The sequence below is a fragment of the Carassius gibelio genome, chromosome A1 (genome assembly GCF_023724105.1).
Source record: "Carassius gibelio isolate Cgi1373 ecotype wild population from Czech Republic chromosome A1, carGib1.2-hapl.c, whole genome shotgun sequence".
NCBI classification, from domain to species: Eukaryota; Metazoa; Chordata; class Actinopteri; order Cypriniformes; family Cyprinidae; genus Carassius; species Carassius gibelio.
This window is the reverse complement of record NC_068371.1, coordinates 25,974,561-25,996,610: the sequence shown is the minus strand read 5'-3', so window position 1 is coordinate 25,996,610 and position 22,050 is coordinate 25,974,561. Positions and strand designations below refer to the sequence as shown.

At 38.0% G+C, this 22,050-nt stretch overlaps 1 protein-coding gene across 2 annotated transcripts in view; it reads left to right on the top strand.

Moving 5' to 3' along the window:
- LOC128016697 (storkhead-box protein 2) overlaps window positions 1-22,050 on the top strand; it is a 46,433-nt gene that overhangs the window by 1,482 nt on the left and 22,901 nt on the right. The window contains exon 1 of one of the 2 annotated variants that reach the window (XM_052601396.1): window positions 15,275-15,455. The exons of the other annotated variant lie outside the window; for it this stretch is intronic. Within the exon in view, the coding sequence (XP_052457356.1) occupies window positions 15,278-15,455 (178 nt within the window). The 5' untranslated portion in view covers window positions 15,275-15,277. Of the gene's footprint in view, window positions 1-15,274; window positions 15,456-22,050 lie in introns of those variants that run through there. 2 annotated transcript variants of the gene reach the window in all.

The window sequence follows — 22,050 nt, the reverse complement described above, 5'->3', positions numbered from 1 at the left end:
GTAAAAATAAATAAATAAATGTACATATTATTTACAAATAAATATTTAACAAGGCATATCTTATAGGCCTATATTTAGGGGTGGCACGGTTCAACGTTTTTATGGTTTGGTTTTTTGTTTCATGGTTTTAGAGTCACGGGACAATCCCTTTTTAAATCTGACAACTTTGGACAAATGTATGTGGCAACAGAAATTTGCAGATTTATTTTAAAGCCATAGGCTCCACAAAGTCCTTATTGCTTTTAAATATAAGGTCAAGGGCCAAAGATACATTAAAAGGATAGTTCACCCAAAAATGAAAATGTTATGTTTATCTGCTTACCCACAGTGCATCCAAGATGTAGGTGACTTTGTTTCTTCAGTAGAACACAAACTGAGATTTTTTTTTACTCAAAACGTTGCAGTCTTTCAGTAAGATAATGGAAGTGGATGGGAATCACCACTTTGAGAGTCAGAAAAAAAAAAAAAACATACACAAACAAAACCAAATTAATGTCCTAACTGTCCTGAGCGTGTTCTCAATAGCCGATGTTCTGTCGATTTGTGCTACCCTGTCAGATTTTCCATTAAAACAGTGGGTAGTACAATTCGACAACGAAAAATGCAACCTGTAAAATGATGGTTTATTAAAATCTACACCTACCACAAGCCTAAACCTACCCTTACAGTAATGCAAATACAGTAATTATGTGTTATATTTGTGGTTGAAGCTAGGAAGTATACAGCTACAGGAAACCAATAATCTTTTTTTTTCTTCTACATATTAAAAGCCTAAACCTGCTCTTACGTTAATGCAGATACATTAAATATTGTTGTTTAGCATGAGAAAAAAGACGCAATATTGATCTGCACATGTGCAGTAAACCCTTACATCATCTTCTTCTTGCTTTATGGGGGATCGCAGACTTATAAGTGCATTACCACCATCTATCTGTCAAATGGGCTATTTGCACTCTATCTACAATCTCAATTAGGAGTGTCAATGGTCCTTTTGACAGATAGGTGGCTGTAATGCTCTTATAAGTCTGTGATCTGCCATAAAGCAAGAAGAAGAAGAGGCCCCACGAGCAGGCTAGTGGTGGAAATTTTTATTCTTTCAAGAGATTCGTCCACTTTCAGTTCGTTCAACAAAATTATTCGTTCAGATTCGTTCACTGATTCATTCAGTGACCATTTCATCATATTACATAAATACTCAGCAGGTGGCAAAAAAGTGTTAAGTCAACAAAGGTATTTACTTGTGGCAAAAAAACTATTTAGCTTTAATGAAATGTGTGAATAATCTACTTATTAAAGAAATAAATTATAAATAAGTTGTTCACATGAATAAAGCACAAGGTTTTTTAAATGTGGAGTTATGTTCCGTATGCTCAATATGAATAAAAAAAGCGGATGTGCACAGTAACTGCGCTTTGCATCTGCTTTCTGCTGATTGTTGATCGAGATCGACATGCTAAATGGCCGACTGAACCGGTACACTCTTATTCATTTAGTTCACAAAGGAGATATGTACCACTCCATTCATTTAATTAATTTCATTCACGAACAACATGTAGGGTACAATTTTGTCATTTCGTTCACGAACGGGAAGATCTTTTGATCTCGTTCAGACTCTAATGAAACTCGTTCAGTGAGGGGCGTATTCATTCACTACATTCAACAAATCACATCTCATAGTCGAAGGCTATTGGCTCAAGATTAAGTCATTAGTCATTAACAGATTTAGTTAGCTATCTGGTTCACTGATCTACGCATGCGCTGCTAATAGCGCCGCCCTGCTGTGGAGGGAGGAATTTCAGTGAACAAGAAATGAGTCAATGGATTACGTGAACTAGAACGATTTGTTCACCTAAAAGATTTGTTCAATAAGAACGAGTCATTCACGAACGTAACATTACTAGCGCAGGCTGAAGAAGACGCGAACACACTCAGGACAGTTTAGACATTACAGTGAAAATCAGAGGTAAAAATCTATATAAATACAGTTCAGTTCACAGATTGATCATTTTGTGTCTTTACACATCAATGTATCATCACTAGCCGCAGGGTTCAATTTGGTTTTGTTTGTGTATGTTTTTTTGACTCTTAAAGCTACCATTGATACCCATCCACTTTCATTATAAGACTGATAGACTGCAATGTTTTGAGTTAAACATCTTAGTTTGTGTTCTACCGAAGAAACAAAGTCACCTACATCTTGGATGCCCTATGGGTAAGCAGATAAACATCAGATAAACAAATTTCATTTTTGGGTGAACTATCATTTAAATCAAATGCCTTCCCAGTATCATACAGAAACACATTTTATGAGGATTTACTTTGTTGTAAAACAGGCTACTGTTGATATTACTTTCAAACCATCCATTCTGACTGGTTCTCCCATTTTTAGCTCCAACACTCCCATAAACCTTGATTATACATGTTCAAAGTTAAATCATTCCACTGGAATATACATTATAAAAAAATTAAGTGCACAAAGATATGCTTTATCTCTGTGGAAATTTCCTATTCTTAACAGTCCGAAAACATTGATTTACTAAATTGTAATTTATTTTATAACAATCTTTAAAATATAATAACCTTTAGCAACATATAAAAAATGTCTAATTATAATTAAATAACAAGAATCTGTAAATAAAATGTTTTCCTTTCATATTCTGGTCTTATATTCCACCCGTGGTTGTTTTGGCTCTTTGTACGTGTTCAAGGCTGTGTAAACAAAGGATATTTTCAAGGGAGAGACTGAAGAAATGGGCCTCCAGTCACACATAATGCAAACATAAAACAAACCTGTACATATTACTGCACATCAGCTCTAAGGCAAATTCTTCTCATTCCACTACCTGGTACTGAATGATTTGTTCTGGATTGTGGTGATACGTGTAGTATTTGCAGGTTTGATTTTAGGCTTTTTGCCTTAAACGGGATGATCTACATTCCAACTCATAAAATGATTGATTCTTCATTTTGAATGTTTGCAGTGATTTGGAATGATGTATTAGTTTAAAAGAAACATTCGGTTTCTGGTTATTTGTCAGTTCGTTGTCTACAGTACCTATTAATTTCATGATTGGACAAAGCTCTTTTAGTTTTTTTTTTTTTATCAACATACATACAAATTAAACGACTGATACAGTACATCACTAACTTCTTTAGCATCAGCTCATATATAAATATATATATAAAAATATATAATAGAATTTCATGTTATTTGTCATTTGAAAGGATTGTTTTTGCTCATCATCCCTTATATTGATATCCATGATGGACAACCAAAGACAGCCAATAGACAGGCCTTAACCATTTAACATAGTGACTTAAAAGTGATTTTTTTTCATGTTTTCCTCAGCATGTCAAAAACTTTTTTGTAATAATATTTGAAAAGGTCATTTAATCATTATAGAACCTAAACAAAGCATCTTGCTTGTGTTGGATTGCCATATGTCATCTTTTTCTTGGGCATGTCCTGGCTAGGATTTCAACATTTTGGTTTTCCGTTGACGTGCTCTATATAGTCTTCACACATGTGTATTTTCCTTGTTTTGACTGTTTTGACAAAGTAAGTCGATTGTGTAATGCCTGCATGCTATGACTTTCAGCAAGAAAAAATTGACCAGACCAAGGCGAATCCAGGAAAAAGAGGATGTATGATCACTCTTGTGTATCATGTCACTTAAACATTTATGTACCTATATTATATGTTACATAAATTAGAATGCAAGATTAAATTGCGATTTTAGAATCTGTTTGTCTTTGTTCAATTATGCTTCTGGAACATTAAGTGTTTTTGTTTTTTTTGTACACAGCAGCGTTAAATAAAAGTGTCCCCTTTGTACAACCCCTTTATAACTTATCTCAGGAAACCAATTGTTGGCAGGGTCATAGATGTTCTATTCCTTGAGCTTTTTTCTTTCTTCCTCCTATGCAGTAAAAAAGGAAAAACAAAACCAAAGACTCAAAGTTTAGAATGTGTTTTTTTAGATGCATAACCCAGACATCACCCCTGCCATCTAGACAGTTAAAAAAGTTTCCATTTAGTGCTAAATATGTCTTGACATATCACAGGCCCCTCAGGTGTGTGATTATCATAAGCATGACAAACAAGTAGTGTCAAGCAGAGTTCATACCTGTTTGTGTGAGTAGAGGGAAGCTTGTTTGTGCTCAGTGATTTATCTGCTAAGGGTGACATTAACTCGCCTTAAGTGAGGAACCTTTTCTTAAATCTTTGAAGTCTGTCTGGTAAAACTTAATTGCAGACATGGAGTTTGACTCAAGCTTGTATCAAAGCTTTTGAAGTCAACAGCCTGGTGTTTTTATACTCAAAGTTGAAACATATTTAGATTTATTTTATGCAGTCAAAATAATGCATAAAAGTAAGGTATAAAATATACTATAGTTTAGGAAATGTTCATGAGAGTAGCTGCTATATGATAATACTGCTCTTTCTTTGTCTTGCAAAAATACATATAGCAAACAAAAGTATTCTAACTTGGAGAATTTCGAAATTGAAAAATTTCCAACATAAACGAAATGTGAACAGTTTCTTCAAAGTGTGAAAGACATAACCTGCAATTTCTTCTTCTAAATTAATAGAATTTCAAGATGTGTAACACAAAGCCCCATCTTTTCTTCTGGATGTCAGGATGAATTGGGATTAAGATTTATACTCTGGGTAGATTGGGATGGCTACCTCTCATGTCTTTGTATTACTTGGAGGTCGCCCAGAAACCATGAAGTTTTAGATTACACACACACGCACACACACAGAGAAACTTAGAGCATTATAGTAACCACACTCTTGAGGAGATCCTCAAGGCGTCTGCAGAATAGCAATCATTTTGCGGAAAAGTGAGAATACCTCTTTAAACGTTTATGTTCTATGTTCAGCATCTGCCAGGACTCTGTTAATGGAATGTGGATGGCTGTCCATAGATCAGCTTGTCACAGGGAGGAAATGTACAAGGACCGTGATAGTACAGTGTCCCGAGACGTTGTGTGTACACATGGACTGTGGTGGCAGGTCTGCTTTGACGCATGATGGGAAGGAAGGCTGGGGGACAGGAGAGGGGACTATGTGGCAAGCGCTAGAAGCCTTGTCTTCAATAGAAGGAAAGGGAGGAGTGCAGAAGAGAATGAAGGGAAATAGGCAATGGATCAGCAAATCAGCAAGTGTGGACAGACTGGCTCAGTCATAGCCAACTTTTCAGACAAAAGGTGTTTGACAGTTGGACCACAAGTTTCATGTTTTTACGGATTTATGCTTTATGTTTCACATTATCATAAGAAATCAACTTTTCCTTACTTGATTGTTTGAAGAAGAACTTGTACAACAACAATATACTGTAATATTTGAGAACTCTAAAGCTAGGTTGCAATAACGGCTTGTTCTGAAACCAAAAACACAATGAGCTAATACAGGTCAATGTGATCTCATGTATTTGATTGATGCATAGAAAAACACATACAAGTATGCATTTGAAAAAGATATGCATGCTCTCACGGAGTGGGTTAGGATAAGATTTTTAGCAATGAACAACTTTAACAAATTTAACTCCGTATCTCACACAAAACTGTTGTATAATAGCAGAGAGTACTTTGAATGGAATTTAAAATAAATTATTGTGAATACACTTACCTGCATGATACCTTTTTTTTATACTGTATGTATTCTTTAAAAATGGTCAGATTTAGAGATTTAGGTTTAGAGATAGGAGGTGGATTTGTGAAAAATTTCTATATAGTTGTCTATTGTAACTAAAAATATTGTTATTGTATTGGTTACATTTAAGTTTGTGGATAGGGCTTAGGGATCTCAAATATATCTATGCAAGTATAAAAATATATTTATGATATAAAGGAATCATAAATATTTTACATGTTACTGCTTACATTTTAGATCCTGTCAGTGCACCCATATTGTAAGTTTCAGCAACCGCCTATACAAACAATTAGGTGTATTTAGCTGTAAAGTGTTGCCTATTAACAAAGATAATTAATTGGTTTTATTCAAGTCAAAATATTATTTTTGAAGGTATTATATTACTTGAATGTACTTGGAATTATTTTGTATTGTTGAACACATTAATTTGTGCCAGCAAAACGAAATTTCATTGGTCAAATCAGCTCTTTAGGGTAATAATGGCAGGTCATTGCTTTTTACAAAGTAATAGACACCAGACAAACTAACAATAAGATATAATAGTTAAATGTTCCTGACTGTATGTAGCACCTACTGCTCTGCACATTCTCCAGGAGCATCTCAGCATTCAAAAGAGCAGCTGAAGTTTTTTTTTTTTTTTTTAACTATGTCTGTAATTATTTAAAAAGTATCTGTTACTATTTACTAATGTCCTTTTGACCTTCTGTGTGCCTGCACTTGCTCCTTGTTCCCCAGTTCGCTTGAGGGGTTAAGGTTTGTTAGATGTGTCACCAGGTGTGTTGATGATAACACCTGATCATCGGCAGAGAGTAAATCATGTCTGTGTGAGAGAGGTCAGCAGTAAGTCATATTTACTTGTGCTCTCTCTGTGGTGTCTTACTGCATATTTGGCTGATGTGGTGTTTGGGACGCTGACGCCTGTGCAGGTCCACTTTCAACACTCCATTGTAAATCTATCACTCCTGCTTGGGCTTTACTGTTTGGGCTTAAATCTCAAATAATGTTAAGAGCTTTTTCTGTGGTTGACTTACAATTTGACAATATCATATTCATATTTATATACTTGTATTTAATTCAAGTTATACAGACCACACTATAAATTTCATTAGTGGGGAAAAAAAGACTTTCATCCAACTGTTGAATTGACAATTTGATGTTGACAACATGAATTTATGCAGAGAAATGTGTGTGGTCCTAAATGAATCAAATGGTATTAAGTTTTAATATTTGAAGTTTTCACTCATTAACTTTATGCATTTTAGCCCGCCAGTCCATATCTGAGCTTCCTCTTTGGGCAAATATATTTTTGATTAATTTTCCAGTTAAAGCCCAGCTGTGGCTTTGATCTTTGGCCTGTAAGGAGATCTGTTGTGGAGCAGTGCTCCCCTTTAGCCTGGAGCCTAACCTACACTTCACCTTCTCTCTCTTCTGCTTCATTCTTGTGCCATCTTGCTGAGTTGTGTCTTATCGGTCTTCTGTGTATGTAGACTCGGAAGAGACTCTGAGAACGCTGAGAGGTTTCTGCATTCAGTTGTTTGCTCTGTCCGTATGGAAATGTAAATAGTCATTCTTTAAAGTTCCAGCTAACACATTATAACTATATATAACTAGTGTTTTTATAGGCCTACTTTTGTATTTTTTCTTAGATTCTGTCCTGAAATCATAATGAAGATAAAAGCCTCATTTAAAGAATAAGTAGTTTGGCATAATATTTTATTACACATGAAAAAAAAAAACCTCTTTACTACTTAAAGAGATAGTTCACCCAAAAATGAACATCATTTACTCACCCTCAAGCCATCCTAGATGTATATGAATTAAGTCTTTCAGACAGATACAATCAGAGTTATATTATCCTATTGAAGTCTGTTAAAGTGCATCCATCATAAAAAGTACTCTACATTTCTCCAGGGGTTAATAAAAGCTTTCTAAATTGAATCGCTGTGTTTGTGTAAGAAAAAAAATCCATATTTAAAACGTTATAAACCATAATCTCTAGCTTCCGCTAACTGTTGTCCTTGCGTACACAAGAAATTGGCATCCGGAGGATGATAGGATGACTACACTTACGTCCTACATCATTCGCTGAAACCATTTCCCAAACCCTCGTGAGGGTAAAATGGGTTTCTTTCACTTATTTTCAGTTTTGCAACAGACATGGAGGCTACAAGATCTTAAGACCAAGCGGATAGAGGGATACAAAACAATATTAAAGGGGGGGGGTGAAATGCTCGTTTTCACTGAATATCCTGTTAATCTTGAGTACATATAGAGTAGTACTGCATCCTTCATAAATCCAAAAAGTCTTTAGTTTTATTATATTCATAAGAGAAAGATAGTCTGTACCGATTTTTTTTTGACATTACCGTGAGGGAAAACCCATCATCCAAAACAAACCATGGCTTACAGTCAGATTCAGCCGTTTATTTATGATCCAGAATCAGATCCAGAGGCTGAAACTGAATGAAAGCAGCAGCAGCAGCGACTCGCTCCGAGCAGGGCTCGAACCCGAGTCTCTGGCATGGGAGGTGGACGCACTAACAAGGAGGCAGAGATATTTGAAGCAGTTTTACTCACCGCCTGCGGTTCCAACACACGATCGTGACCCTTTTTCCTTGGGATTGCATCATCCTTAAGAAATAAACGATACGCAAATCCGTCGTCAAACTGGGCCTTGTGAACAAGCATCTTCGAAATGCAGGGAACAAACAAAAACACTTGCACAACTCCGTTGATGCTCTGTAAAAATAAACTCCATCCACTGGTCCCTTAATGCTGTTTTTTTTTGGTAATCTGTGCAGGGTTGTCTTGCACTGGCAACCAAAAACACACTCCTTTTGTGAATTTTCGCGACGCTCTCGCTCTGATCAGTGAATCGCTCTGATCAGTGAAATGTCTGTGCTGCTCAGCCTCGCTTCCGGCAGAAGTGCCTTAGGACCCATATAAGGAAATTCTGCTCCATCTAACGTCACACAGAGCCATACTCGAAAAAACTTTCTGAAACTTGTGACAAACCGGAAGGAGTATTTTTGGAACAGAAATACTCCTTCAAACGTACAACTTAATTTTTGAAACTTTGTCCATGTTTAGCATGGGAATCCAACTCTTTAACAGTGTAAAAAACTCAGTATGCATGAAATAGCATTTCACCCCCCCTTTAATAAATAATATATCAAAATGTTTTGAATAATTTTAATATTAATGAAAATAAACTATTATTAAAAAGGACATTTATAACACCATTAAGGTATATAGCACTTTCAAATCATTAAATAACTAGGTTTCTGCTTAACACTTAAAAGGGTTCTGCTATTGATACAAGCCAAATAATTGTTTTCTGGTACTTTATAGATCCATTTTATTTTGGATTGTAGTAATTGAGTTCCAAAATTTAACGTTAAGTTGTCTATATCAATTTATGTGGTCTGTAACTCTGTTGTTCATATGAGGCTTAATTTATTAACCAAGAACAATAAAGCACAACTTTTCAAAGAAAATCTGATGCACCGCTGCCATCTAGAGGCATGGAGTATAATTTAAATCTGCATCCATCCTTCTGGTAGGGTTTTAATGTAAATCAAGAAGTTTTGTCTTGTGAGTGACAATATAAATATGTCAGTACATATTAAACCGAGTTTTAAACAGAATTTATAAAAATAAAAGTACAATTTTGATTATTACTATTACTTTAATTGTTTTGCATACATCAAGTCAGAATCAAATGAAAAGATGTTAGCATAAAGCCTCCCTCCTCATTTATGTATTTGTGTATGTTTATTATATGTGTGTGCATGTGTTAGTGTGTGTGTTTGTGTGTGTGTGTAGAGTTTTAGTGGTCACTAAAAATCCAGTGGCACTTCTTGTAAATAGGTGGGGTGTCCTGGCCAAATTCCCTCCACTGGCCCATGTGAATCAAGGCCTCCTAATAATACCCATCCACTAAATTGGCTTTATCTCTCACTCCTCTCCACCTGTATGTGGTGTGTGGTGAGCACACAGGTGCCGGCGCATCATCCAGGTGGATGCTGCACACTGGTGGTGTTTAAGGAGAGACCCCCTCATGTGATTGTAAAGCGCTTTGGGTGTACAGAAATACACAAAGCACTATATAAATGCCTCATTTATTAATTCATTAATTCATAGATAGATAGATGCATAAAAGTAAATATCTTGGGTAATATTAACACCAATAATAATAATAAAAATTGTATTATTGTTTTTCCTAAAAAGCAGAATAAGCCTCCTTGATCCCTCTCCAGATTTTTCAGTGGCATCTCCACTATTCACCTTTTAGAGATGTCCTACTGCAGAGCCTATGAGCTCATCAAGCACCGTCGCCATGGTAACGGCTGCTGTTGCAGCTCAGAAATAAGATGGCTGGTGTTTTATTCCCCTCTTCCTTTTAGTATGAATGGACCAGAGCAGCTTCGCCTTTCCCCCTCTAACTTCACTCTTTTTTTTTTCTTCATCCTCTCTCTCTAATCCAATCTCCAATCCTCCAATCCACAGCCAAGCAGAATAGTTAGTGGTTTCAGCTGATGGGCCGGCGGACAGCAATAGGACAGTGAGAAGAAAAGGTTATAGCACCAGGCCTCTCTCCTTAATGTGCTTGAGCTGAACCTGCTGGCCACTGTGACTAACTTCACTCTCACAGTTTCTGATGCACTTGTGGAGTATTTTGTGCATTTTTACGGTTTTGTTGACATAGAGGTTTAGTTACATTGCATCGCCCAAAGCACACTAATACTAAATATTTAAAGTGCCCTTATTATGCCATTTTTAAAGCTACTAATATTATTTTATGATTCTCATAAAACATATTTACATTCATGCAAGGTAAAAAAACATGTTAGTTTTCTCAAAAATAGATTTAATTTTACCTCATTGCTAAATGATTCTTAAATGACTTTTCAGAATCGGTCTCTCTAAACCCCTCCTTTCGGTGAGTCCTCACTGCTTGTGATTGGTCAGATGGCGCAGTGCTTTGTGATTGGTCCAGAGCCATAGAGAGATTGGCCTTAGGTTGGTCTTAAGCGTACAGCTCATGTCGGGAACGAAACACCCATTGCCATGAAGGAATGACAGCCCTGGGCACTTGTTAATACATAGAAAACATGGTGTCGATTGCACCTTACCAATTCGAGCCAGAGTCTGAAGATGAATAGGTTGAACTGGCTGATCGACAACAGACTGGTTCACAAGCAGGACTGGAGCAGGACGTTTCTCAGCGGTGAGTGTCAAGTGTTAACAGGTTTGTGGTAATTATAAGATGTGATAAAACAAATTTACTCTCACAGCGTAGGATACAGCGTCTTCTCGACATGATGTTAACCACATGGAAATTTTACTGTTTGTGGGTGGGCAAGTGGGCGACTCAGAACATGGGCAGACATTAGGCATACTGTATGTGTTACCTCGTGACGTGGAGCCATAACAGAATAAGATTTTAATTCATGACAACTCTTTTAAGCAATTGCGAGCCAACTCGTTTATTTATTTATTTTTGATTTTTTGATAGACAGTAACTTTATTTGTCGGCTTCACAACTTTGCAGAATGCAAATAGTTTGTGTTCACATACAGCTACATGACACACTGCATGAAAGGTGTTATTTGAAAAGGCAAAATAGGGGCACTTTAAAAAAAAAAATTATGTAGGGTCATGGCTGTAATAAGACAGTACTGAAAATGTGAAAGGTGTAATAATGTATAATGGAACTGATCATGGATGGTTATATGATTATTCAAGAATATACATAAGCATTCAAAACTTTGGGGTTAGTAAGATACGTGTCAAATAAATGCTCTTCTTTTGAACTTCCATCAGATAATCCAGTTTTTTTAAAAACAGTTTGCACAAGAATATTAAGCAGCATTAACGGTTTTAGCATAGATAATAATAAGAAAAGTTTCTTATGAAATCAGCATTAGATTGATTTCTGAAGCATCAGACACAGGCCTGGAGTAATGGCAGTCATGAATAAATTACATTTTAAAAATTGAAAACTGTAATAAAACAAATGCAGCAAAGGTCAGCATTAGAGACATCTTTCAAAAAGGTACTGACCCCAGACATTTGAACGATAGTGTAGGTAAACAAAACACATAACCAGTCTGACTAGTAATACTTGTCATGTGTTTGTACATTTGAAGTTAATCAATTTTCTTGTTGTGACTTGTTGCATGTTTTGTAACTGAGACTCATAGTAGCACTGTTATACCACTAGAGGGTATGTTAGGATTAAAACTGATCATCTGTCATTAGAGACGTTAGCCATTATCCATACTTAAATATGTGTTTCTGTATACTGTTCAAATGTGTTCGTGGCAGTTAATATATGCACACGTTCAGAAAAAACAAAATTAAATACTTCATTGTATGAGATTCATGGATTTTATTGTGAAATATTGCATATAGGGTCTGTGGCTTTTGCAGACCTTCTCCATTTATTCAATGTTAGCTATGAGTTTATTGTGGGTTTTTAGAATTTACATTACTACAACAAACCACATATGTGTTGACATTTACATTTGGATACGATAGGTATAAAGGTACAAGAGTTTACTTTCTACTTTTCTACTAAATTTTTTCGTTCTACTGGAAAGTGAGTTTCGCCAACTTTTAAAGCTGATTCACAGAGGTCATGTTCACAGCATGTTGTGTCACACCTCCTCTTGCTTGTTGTTAGCCTTTAGCCTCTGTAACGCCTTCTTGCAGGGAGTTTGTTCTGTGGTCACATTCACTCTCACTTTAATTGTAGAGGGAGCAACTTGAAAGGAAGATACTGGTGTTTTGTCATGCCTAGTTGGCCTCTAACCTCCTCCTCCTTGATATGGTTTAAATCAGCAACAAAAAAACTACATCTCGCATTCATGGTCCCCTGCTGCCATCATAAGGCCTCTTTTTTCAGATTATTATTGGGATCTTATTCCAAATTTTGGATATTGACTCTTTTGACAAGAAACTACATAACTGTCCTGTTTATGGTTATGCCAGTGGAATAATGAACTATCACACTCAGCTATTATTAACTTATTTAGTGAGTGAAAGTGACTAATAATAGGGGTTACTGAAATAGAGTAGTATTCTGGTCATGTGATCTTAGTATGTCACCCACCATGAGACGATCCAGTACATGTAAAATTATTTTAGTTTCAATTTATTTTAAGGTGCAATAGTTATTTATTATTATGCAATATTAGTAATTTACAAAATGTACTTGCTATAGGGTTTGGTTTAGGGGTAGATCCTCCCAATTATGCATATTTTACAGTTTATTCTTGTATTTACTGTATCATTTACTATAGTAAGTATATGTAACGTAACAAGGACACTAAAAATAAAGTGTTACTTTTATTTTATAAGACTACTGATCTGACTAGAATCATCATGAGTTCAAGATTATTATATTAAGAACAATGCATATGAGTGTGTCATAATTCACGTAATATGTTGAGCAATGCTTTTTTAGTCATTCAACTCTTTTTCAGCTGTTCTGTATTTTAAGGGATACTTATCCTAACAATGGAAATAGTCTCTCATCATTTGCTCACCCTCATGCATTCACAGCTGTAAATGATTTTTGTTCTTCTGTGGAAATCAAATGGAGATTTTTAGAGAAATAATCCATCTCTGTATGTCCATATAAAGTAGATGAGTCCCTCAAAGCTAAAGCTTTAAAAATCACAAAACTAACAGGACTATCCATACAACCCCAGATGAATCGATGTCTTCTGAAGTGAAACGATAGGTACGTCTAAGAAAAATATTTTAAAATTGTTAAAATATATAATATCATTTCCAGCCAAGTGTCTTGCTGTGCATGTCAGGACCTTGTGAAGTTTGATGTAAGCATGTTGTGAAACTTGCTTGAAAAGTGATATGGAAGCACACTTCATAACATTCATTTGCATCAAGTGAATGCACTTATGAAAATTGGCCAGAAGCAGTTGTTTATAGTTATAATTGTAGTTTATAATTTTGGGGCAAATGATTCCTTTAATTTCTAAATAAATAAAAATGTGTGCTGATGAAAGTAGTGGATGAGATTTTATAGTTTTTTTTCTTTATTCAGTCACAATTGAAAAAAATACAAATTTCTTTCTTTTTTTGTAATATTGTGCTTTGGCTTTGAATTTGCTAATGAATGCTAAAAGATAAAATGAGTGTTGAATAGGACAAATACTCTTGTACAATTAGCGTAGAACTAAAGCAGGTCATGAGGAAGGTGGAGAAGATGCGCACTTGTTTTTAAATAATTTTTTTATTACGTTATTCTTAGAAAACCTGCAATGGTCTGCATGTATTTTCAGTTCATACTTTGATTTCCTTTATGAACCCTGCTATTATTTCCTTTTCCCCCACCTTTTTTTTTTTTTTACATCCTTGCTAACCTGCTCTCAATCGCACTCCAAAACACGCACGCTCACGTACATCCTCAGCTGCGCGCTCACACACTCAATCGCTTGCTCTGCTGCTCTCCTGCCTCCCCCCTCACTCACACACACACACACACACACACACACCCCTTTCATAAGGTGCTGGCAGCAGCAGTGTTAGCAGCAGCAGCGACGGCATCAGCATTGAAAGAGGAGGGAGCCTCGGAGACAAGATGTAGTCGCGTGAATGAGCGTGTAGCCTCACAGCCGCCGTCCTCCTTCACTGTGGAATTACGGAACAAAAGAGGAGGACCTTTCTTCCGCATCTGCAGTTTCCATTTTTCCACCTTCCCCCTTGTCGCGGTTTTTCTGCCCTCCCCTTGTGCGAGGCGTCGTTTTCGACGGAGGCTAGTGGCGGAGCTGGAGAGGAGGGAGGCTGACACGGGCTTGTCTGCGGATTGAGATCACCAAAGCTTCGAGGTCACCTCAGTGGCCGTCCTCTCCTTTCTTCTTTTTCTCCCTCCCCCTTTGCGTTTTCTCTTTCCCTGGCAGACCTTTTGTTTTTCAGCGGATTTGTCCAAGGGGCTGCCGCCGCGGTGCTGAATTGGGCTATTGTTGGACAGGCAGGCCTCTCTCTCTCCCTCCCTCCCTCCCGCTACAATACCCTATCCTTCCTCCCTCCCTCCCTCCTTTTTCTTCCTTCACTTTTCCATCCTTTCATCGCAGTGCACCTTGCTTAAACTCATATGTGTGTTTGTCGGTACGCACTGTCCGGAATTGCCTTGTTCTTCTCACCCCATTCCCACACCTCCATCTCCATCTTCTCTCATCCCTGTAGTGTCTGGCGACATAATGTGCCCTTCGTGGCACATGAATACGGATGTTTGGCAGGGGGTCCGTGGGATTTGTTCCAGCCAAGGGTGATGCCTCAAAGGACAGCCCAGCCCAGCGCTCCCACGCCCACCTCCAGCCAGCCTGCCTGTCACTGAGCACACTCGCCTGCACCGCCACGTGTCACCCCCGGTTCGTGTGTGTACGTGCGCGTATGTGTGTATATGTGTACGCACGTGTGCATGTGCGAGAACGCCCTTACCATGACTCTTGCCTGATACCTGGACTGGGGTGTCCCCTGCCAATGTGGGGGAGGGACTGAACCTCAGGTTTCTCCCCACCCCCTCCCCCCCTTACCCCTTTCCCTCTCCCACCCCCCCACCCCCCCCTCCACGGGTAACCTGCCGGCATGAAGAAGACCCGCAGCACCAACATCAGGCGGGCCTGGCCCAGCTCGGATCTGTCGGAGCGGGCCTTGGAGCGCATCCGCTCTCGCAGTGAGAAGGACTACCACCACCATAAGCACTTTCCACCGCCCCCTCCTCCGACCCATATCTCCCCTTCTCCGCGGGGCTACATGACACCAGGTGGGTCCCCCAGGACCTCTGATTCACCTTGAACCAGAGGCTGTAAATCAGGGTTCCACACATCTGTTCCTGAAGGACCACTGCCCTACAGAGTTGGAATAAAGATCTGATCAAACCTATCTCAACTACCTGTAATTTTCTAGTAGCTCTCAAGACCTTGATTAACTTACTCTGGTGTCTCTGATTTGGGTTGGATCTAAACTCTGCAGGGGCTTGTGGACCAGATTTGAGGAACCCTACTTTAAATGTTTGTTAGCCTAGGGAATTAATAACCTGTCATTCTCCATCATCAGTGTGTCTTGTTTAAATGGCTATGCGAGGTTGATATGCTGATAGACAGGGGCTTTAGGCACATTATAGTGGCGAAGCAGTCACAAAAACATGAGCAAAGCAAAGGATGAACTCAAGTACCATGCCTCCACAATTTTGGTCCCAGATAGGTTTTTTTTTTACTATTAGTATTTAGTTTGTAGCGCCATGAATAATAATTCTGGCAGCTGGTTTCCCAGTTGTGCATGTGAAGTTTCACGGCTGCTTTTCTTCATTTCGGTTGTGAGTGTTCTGTTATTGTCCGTAATGTTCAGTTGGAGAGCTGGTCAGGTCTGTAGAGGAGCTTAATATTGAAATGGCAAGGTGACACCACCTCAGTTTTCAAAACTGTATTTTTGATCTGTGTTTGGGTAAGTTAAGTTGCCAGTCCTTTTAGTTTGGTGATTCTACAGATATGTCAAAAGCAATATATCTGCCTGCACGTTTTACGGTCGTGTGTGTGTGAATGTATGTTCATGAGATGTGAGCAGCTGGGTGCAAAGTTAGCACAGAGACTGTGAGAAGGAGAAAATATGTAAGTTCTCTTAGTTTTAAGCATATCAGTGAGCACTAACAAATAGGATACTACATCTTCATGTCCTACAACATTTATGAAATGCATTTAAGGCACAAACTCCATCTTTCGTTGTGAAAATTAACCAAGCCTGTCCTACCCTAAAGGTATTGACCTTCTAGCCTGTATCCAACAATTAAAATCATTAAAAAATTATTTTACATATGTTGAATTTGATTATCAGTTTTTAACAAATTGCGATCACCTCTTTCTGCAACATGACCTGAAGACAAGTAAATTTCCACAAATTGTAGTCACAGAATCCATAAAATTTAAGAATACATCCCTTTTGCCTAAACTATTTAAGATCAAACAAATGTTGTCTCTTTAGATATTGAGAAATTAAGTTCATTATTAACATCCGTGTCTAATCCAGCTAACCTTTACTTAGTAGAAGCTTAATTTAGGCGAAATATGTGCACCTGCTATATTTTGGATTTTAATTTAAAGGTTGATATAATGTTTATTTTAGAGCTGCAACTAACGATTATTTTTTCTGTCAACTAATTTAACGATTATTTTTATTACAATAAATAATTATTCTAATGTTCTTTTTTTAATTAGCTAATGAATCCTTTGGATAACTTTACAAAAACATAAGTACAACTTCTAATATAATATTTCAACCAATGTGGTTGAAGTTTTTACAGTATAAAATAATAAAGAGGCAAAGAAAATTATTTTACTATGGTAAATATGAGTTTATGATAGCGTTTATAATTAAACCACAGTAGCCATAAATGTACAGTAGTCTGAGATGTCATGAAATGTTCTTTAGCATCACAAACCATAAACTGGTTCTGCTATGGTTTCGCATGGTTTCCAGAGTTCTGGAGCTGATTCGGGGTGGCTCGGTGGTTTGTGACTGTTGTCTCGCGGCACGCTGTCTTTTAAGTGGCCGTTCACATATCACGTCTTCTGCGCGCTCAAGTTCGTTATTTCCAATGTAGGCGCGCGATAAGCGCGCTCATAATGGAAGCAACGCACACGCGGTGCGACTCGCTCGTTTTTTCCAGGCGTGTCCGCACCGCATCGAGTTAAAAACATCTCAACTTTTCAGAGAGCCGCAAGCGCAAGAATATCAGACCTGAACCAGGCAGTTGGTCACCAGATCACAGGGTAACCAGTTAAACCGACACCGGAGAGCGCCAAGATGTTTTCCTCTGAGGTGCTCACGCATCGCAGTTGGGCTGCCGTGGTACACCATGTCTGTTTTGCAAAGGGAACAAAGGGCCATTTTATTTGTCCTCTGTTTAAGGTATTCCCATACTTTTGATAACAGTGGTCTCTGTTTTTGTGATAGAATGCAACTTTCTCCATTCCCAGTATGCCATTACGCGAGATGTAAACAAACAGTGTGACGCATAGACGCATTTCACGCCATCGACGTATTTTTGTAGTCGACGTAATCGATGACGTCGATGCGTTGTTGCAGTACTAGTTTATTTCTAGGTTGAGAGATTAGATGCAAAATAAAGTGTTCATAGTTTGACCTTCTAAGACAGACAGTCAACATTTTATCAAGGTTAAGTACCTCTTTTCTTTGACTATTTAAAAAAAAAAAGCATCAGACCTTATTTTGTACCCCATGGAATGTGCCACAAAGTAGACTAGTGTTCGCCCAGATGAGGTTTACATTGTCTTTACTCCAAGCCAGATGAAAGTTTCTACACTTGAATAATCACTTTTTTCAGGTCTCACATTTTTAACATGGCAATTCCTTTTCAGCTTTTACAGCTAAGTGCTTTAGAAGTTGACATTTTGCCATCTGTCCCTGTATTCTTTAAAGGAATTGTGGAAATTGTTTTCATTTACATATTGTTCCCCCACCATTAAAGGTGCCATAGAATGCATTGATACAATTTTAACGACTACATTCCTAGTTACATTCATTCGTGTAGCACATGAAGGCAGCATTAGTGGAAACAGGCAGAGACAATGGTAGCTTTAGCAACATTAGCCTTACAGAGAGCCAAGAAGTCGTGGGCAATTTGTGGGGAAGTTGTGGCCTAGTGGTTAGAGAGATTGACTCCTAACCCTAGGGTTGTGGGTTCAAATCTTGGGCTGACAATACTACGACTTAGGTGCCCTTGAGCAAGGCATTGAACCACCAACTGCTTCCCGGGTGCTGCAGCATAAATGGCTGCCCACTGCTCCGGGTGTGTGTTCACAGTTTGTGTGTCTTCACTGCTGTGTGTGTGCACTTTGGATGGGTTAAATGCAGACCTCAAATTCTGAGTATGGGTCACCATACTTGGCTGAATGTCATGTCACTTTCAAGTAGCTCTTATGGAAAACAAAATATGATGCATGATGCTTACTTTTGTCTGGAGTCTGGACGTTTCTGGAGTCTCCAGCACTGGACTAACCTTTCTTTGTGAGACAGTCCTGTGTAAAATGTTAGCACAAACTTCTGGACTTTTCAGGGTCGTTGGTGCATCCCAACACGCAACATTATTAATGGCTCTTTGAAGTGGACATTTTACCTACAGCAAGAAAACAGTAATGACGGACTGCTGCATTTCACTGTGTATATGCTAATAGGGCAGAGAGTGTCACAAATGGGTGGGACTTTCCCGAGTATGACGTCATAGTGGTGAGAAATCTTGAACTGCTCTTGTGGAGAGACTGTTTATGATTTATTGGGATTATAAAACAATGAGTGGGGATTCATACCATTATAGGCTGGTTGATTTCACACACTACAGACACATAACTGTGTTCAAACATCTTAAAGTGAAATGTCAAGTTAATGGTGATAAAATTGTGTTAGTTTGAATATGATGAATATGAATCTGGCAATGTTTTGTTACACTGGTTATTGTACATATTGCAGTTACTTGGAAATTAAATGTCCAGAGTAGACATTAACTAATAACAATAAGATATGTTGCCTGCTACCTGGACTGGGGTGTCCCCTTCCAATGTGGGGGAGGGACTCAACCTCAGGTTTCTCTCCACCCCCTCCCTCCCCTTACCCCTTTCCCTCTCTCCCCCCTTCCCCCTCCACGGGATAATACTACATGAGAAAAGCCATACATGTGGAACTTTATATGTGATGCAAATGTCAAAATGTAATAGAGTACAAATCATGCACTGTGGTAAATGTATTTGGAAGTTACAGCTTAGAATTGTGTAAGAACACCTCATGAAAAGAAGTTATTATTATATGATAATCTGGAAATAAAAGTCCTTATTTGCTAAAAACCTATCCTCTGCGATAGCTGTTAAATCTCATTCTGCTAACGTAGCTACAGCAGCATGTCATATTTATACATGAAATATGTGACCCTGGACCACAAAACCACTCTTATGGGTGAATTTTTCAAATATTCAACAACTACTTGAAAATCTTGAATCAAATTGAACCACACTGAATACAAGTTTGTAAATCAGTGCCCGAGTAGCTATATAGATATTGGCTAAAATCTTCCAAAAACCTGCCTGATCTAAGTGATGCTAGCAGAAGAGAAAAAAGTTACTACATTTTGATAAAATATTGCAAGCCAATAGCTTTTTTCCTGTTTTGAATAACTTGTAACTTTAAATCAATGCGCATAAAGAAAGGAAATAGTGAGTCAGTTGTTTTTTTCTTGATTAAGGGTATCATCTTGCTTGCCTGTTTACCTCTGATCTGTTTTGGACTTGATTTTTGTGACACAAAGTAACTACATGCTTGAATGTACGCACCGTCCCAGCTGTGACAGAGTCCCCGATTTAGGCGTGGGAGAGAAACGAGGCCATGCTGGTGCAGTAATAGCCTGGCCTCTGTAGTAATGTGCGAAGAGGAGAAAGAGAGAAATAAAAGAGGCTGTGCTCGAATAAATTGCTGGTCTCTGCCTACAGTCAGCTGATAGATTTGTAGAAATCATCCAGCCACTATGGGAAACTCAGCTAAGCCTTTGAGATCTTTTCCATTAAAAATGAGACACCCATATGCATGTGTGAAAGATGTCTGTGCTGTGCAAAGGTCCTCATATAGTGCCTCTTGCTTTCACTATTCTGATGAACACATACACCTGTTTTAATATAGACCATCTCATTATTTCCTCACAACACAAATTCGCTCTGTCTTTCTATTTTTTTCTCTCTCTTTCTCTCTTTACACGTACTATTACTCGTTGCACCAGGCTAAATATATCCAGCCCAGTTCTGGACATCCCAGATGCTGACATCACTAATGGGACTATATGTAGGATTTGCATGGAATGATTGAGAAGAGAACGAGAGAGGGCGGGATGAATGAATGGTGAGTGATCACGCCACATAAGTAGCAATGCAAGCTAACATACTGCATGAAGTGAAGATTTTGCTTTGACCCCCATTTGAAGCAGCATTCGTTTATAGTCTGTCCCATATAGCGATATTTGACCTTTCCATTGTGCATTAAAGAATGCTGGTCTCCATTTTGCACCAGGCATAAAGGTTATTATAAAATCCATACAGTAACATGGAGGGTTTTGCATATAGTATGACTGTTATCTTCCTTACCTCTGTATTCAGTTAATGTGCGTGTAGTATGATGGCTATGAGGTACAACTGTTCTTCTTGTCTTCACATGGAACTGGGTCAGCAGAGAGTCTGGGCCTAGTCTGAGGGGACCACCCTGTGCACTCCTCTCTACCTCCTTCCTCTTTTCGGTTATAGATTGGACCCCTATACTTCTAAGAGTAAGGGTCTAGTGGATTTAAGAAATTAAAACATTACTTTATTTAAAGTTTGAAGTTTAGTGCAGCAGAGCTATGTTTCTTATTTGCTGTAGATAAATTTGCTGGGTCTTAAGCCAAATTTTTGGTCTTTAAAAATGATGAGATGAGAAAAGTAAACTGTGGTTGAGCTTTAAGGGGAGATCGGATGCTCATCTTAATGAAATGTCTGCAACATACTTTGGTTAAAATTCCTCAGTCATGTAAAGCAACACCTATTTTTCCTTGTCAAAACAGCTCTGTTCACAGCGACCCGTTTCAATGCATATCTCTTTAAATGATAATGAGCTACTGCTAACCCCACCCATCTCTTCATTGGGGCGTCAATGCAAAAATCATGAATATATTAATATATGGTTTGGAGGTGGTCTTATTCAAATATCTAGATCAGTGGTTCCCAACCTTTTCCAACACGTGGCCCACACAACCAAACACATATATTTGAGCGGCCCACTGAAAAAAAAAACGAACTGACCCCGCTATTGTTGGGTTAATAACTTAGTACTCAGAAGCTAGATTGTTAACTGTCTTTATTGAATGAACTGGCAATGAACAGTAAATAACTTGGGCTGGCACCGCTTGGCACAACTGCTGTTGTTCTGTAGCATATGCACCAAAAATATCTAAGATAAATTGGTTGATTATCCATTGAGCGAGCTCGAATAGTGGAAGCATAGTTACAGTTTAATATTTAGTTTTTGGTTATTTAATTATATATATGAAATAATGTTATTATGTTATGACATTTTTACATTTATGACCAATATTATTATTTATTTTAAAGGGTCATGAAACCCCCAGACTACTTATTTTCTAAGATTATAGCAGAGGTGTTTGTGTTGTACATCATAGAAGACAATGTTAGCATCCGCTAAATTTAACTGTTGGAGAAAATTGGTTATTTTTAAGCTTTTTTGCTCTATTTTCATCTTCCGGATTTAAAATCTACATTGTGTTGACGTCACGATATGTGACGTGGCAATGGACTATAGTACATTGATGAGCG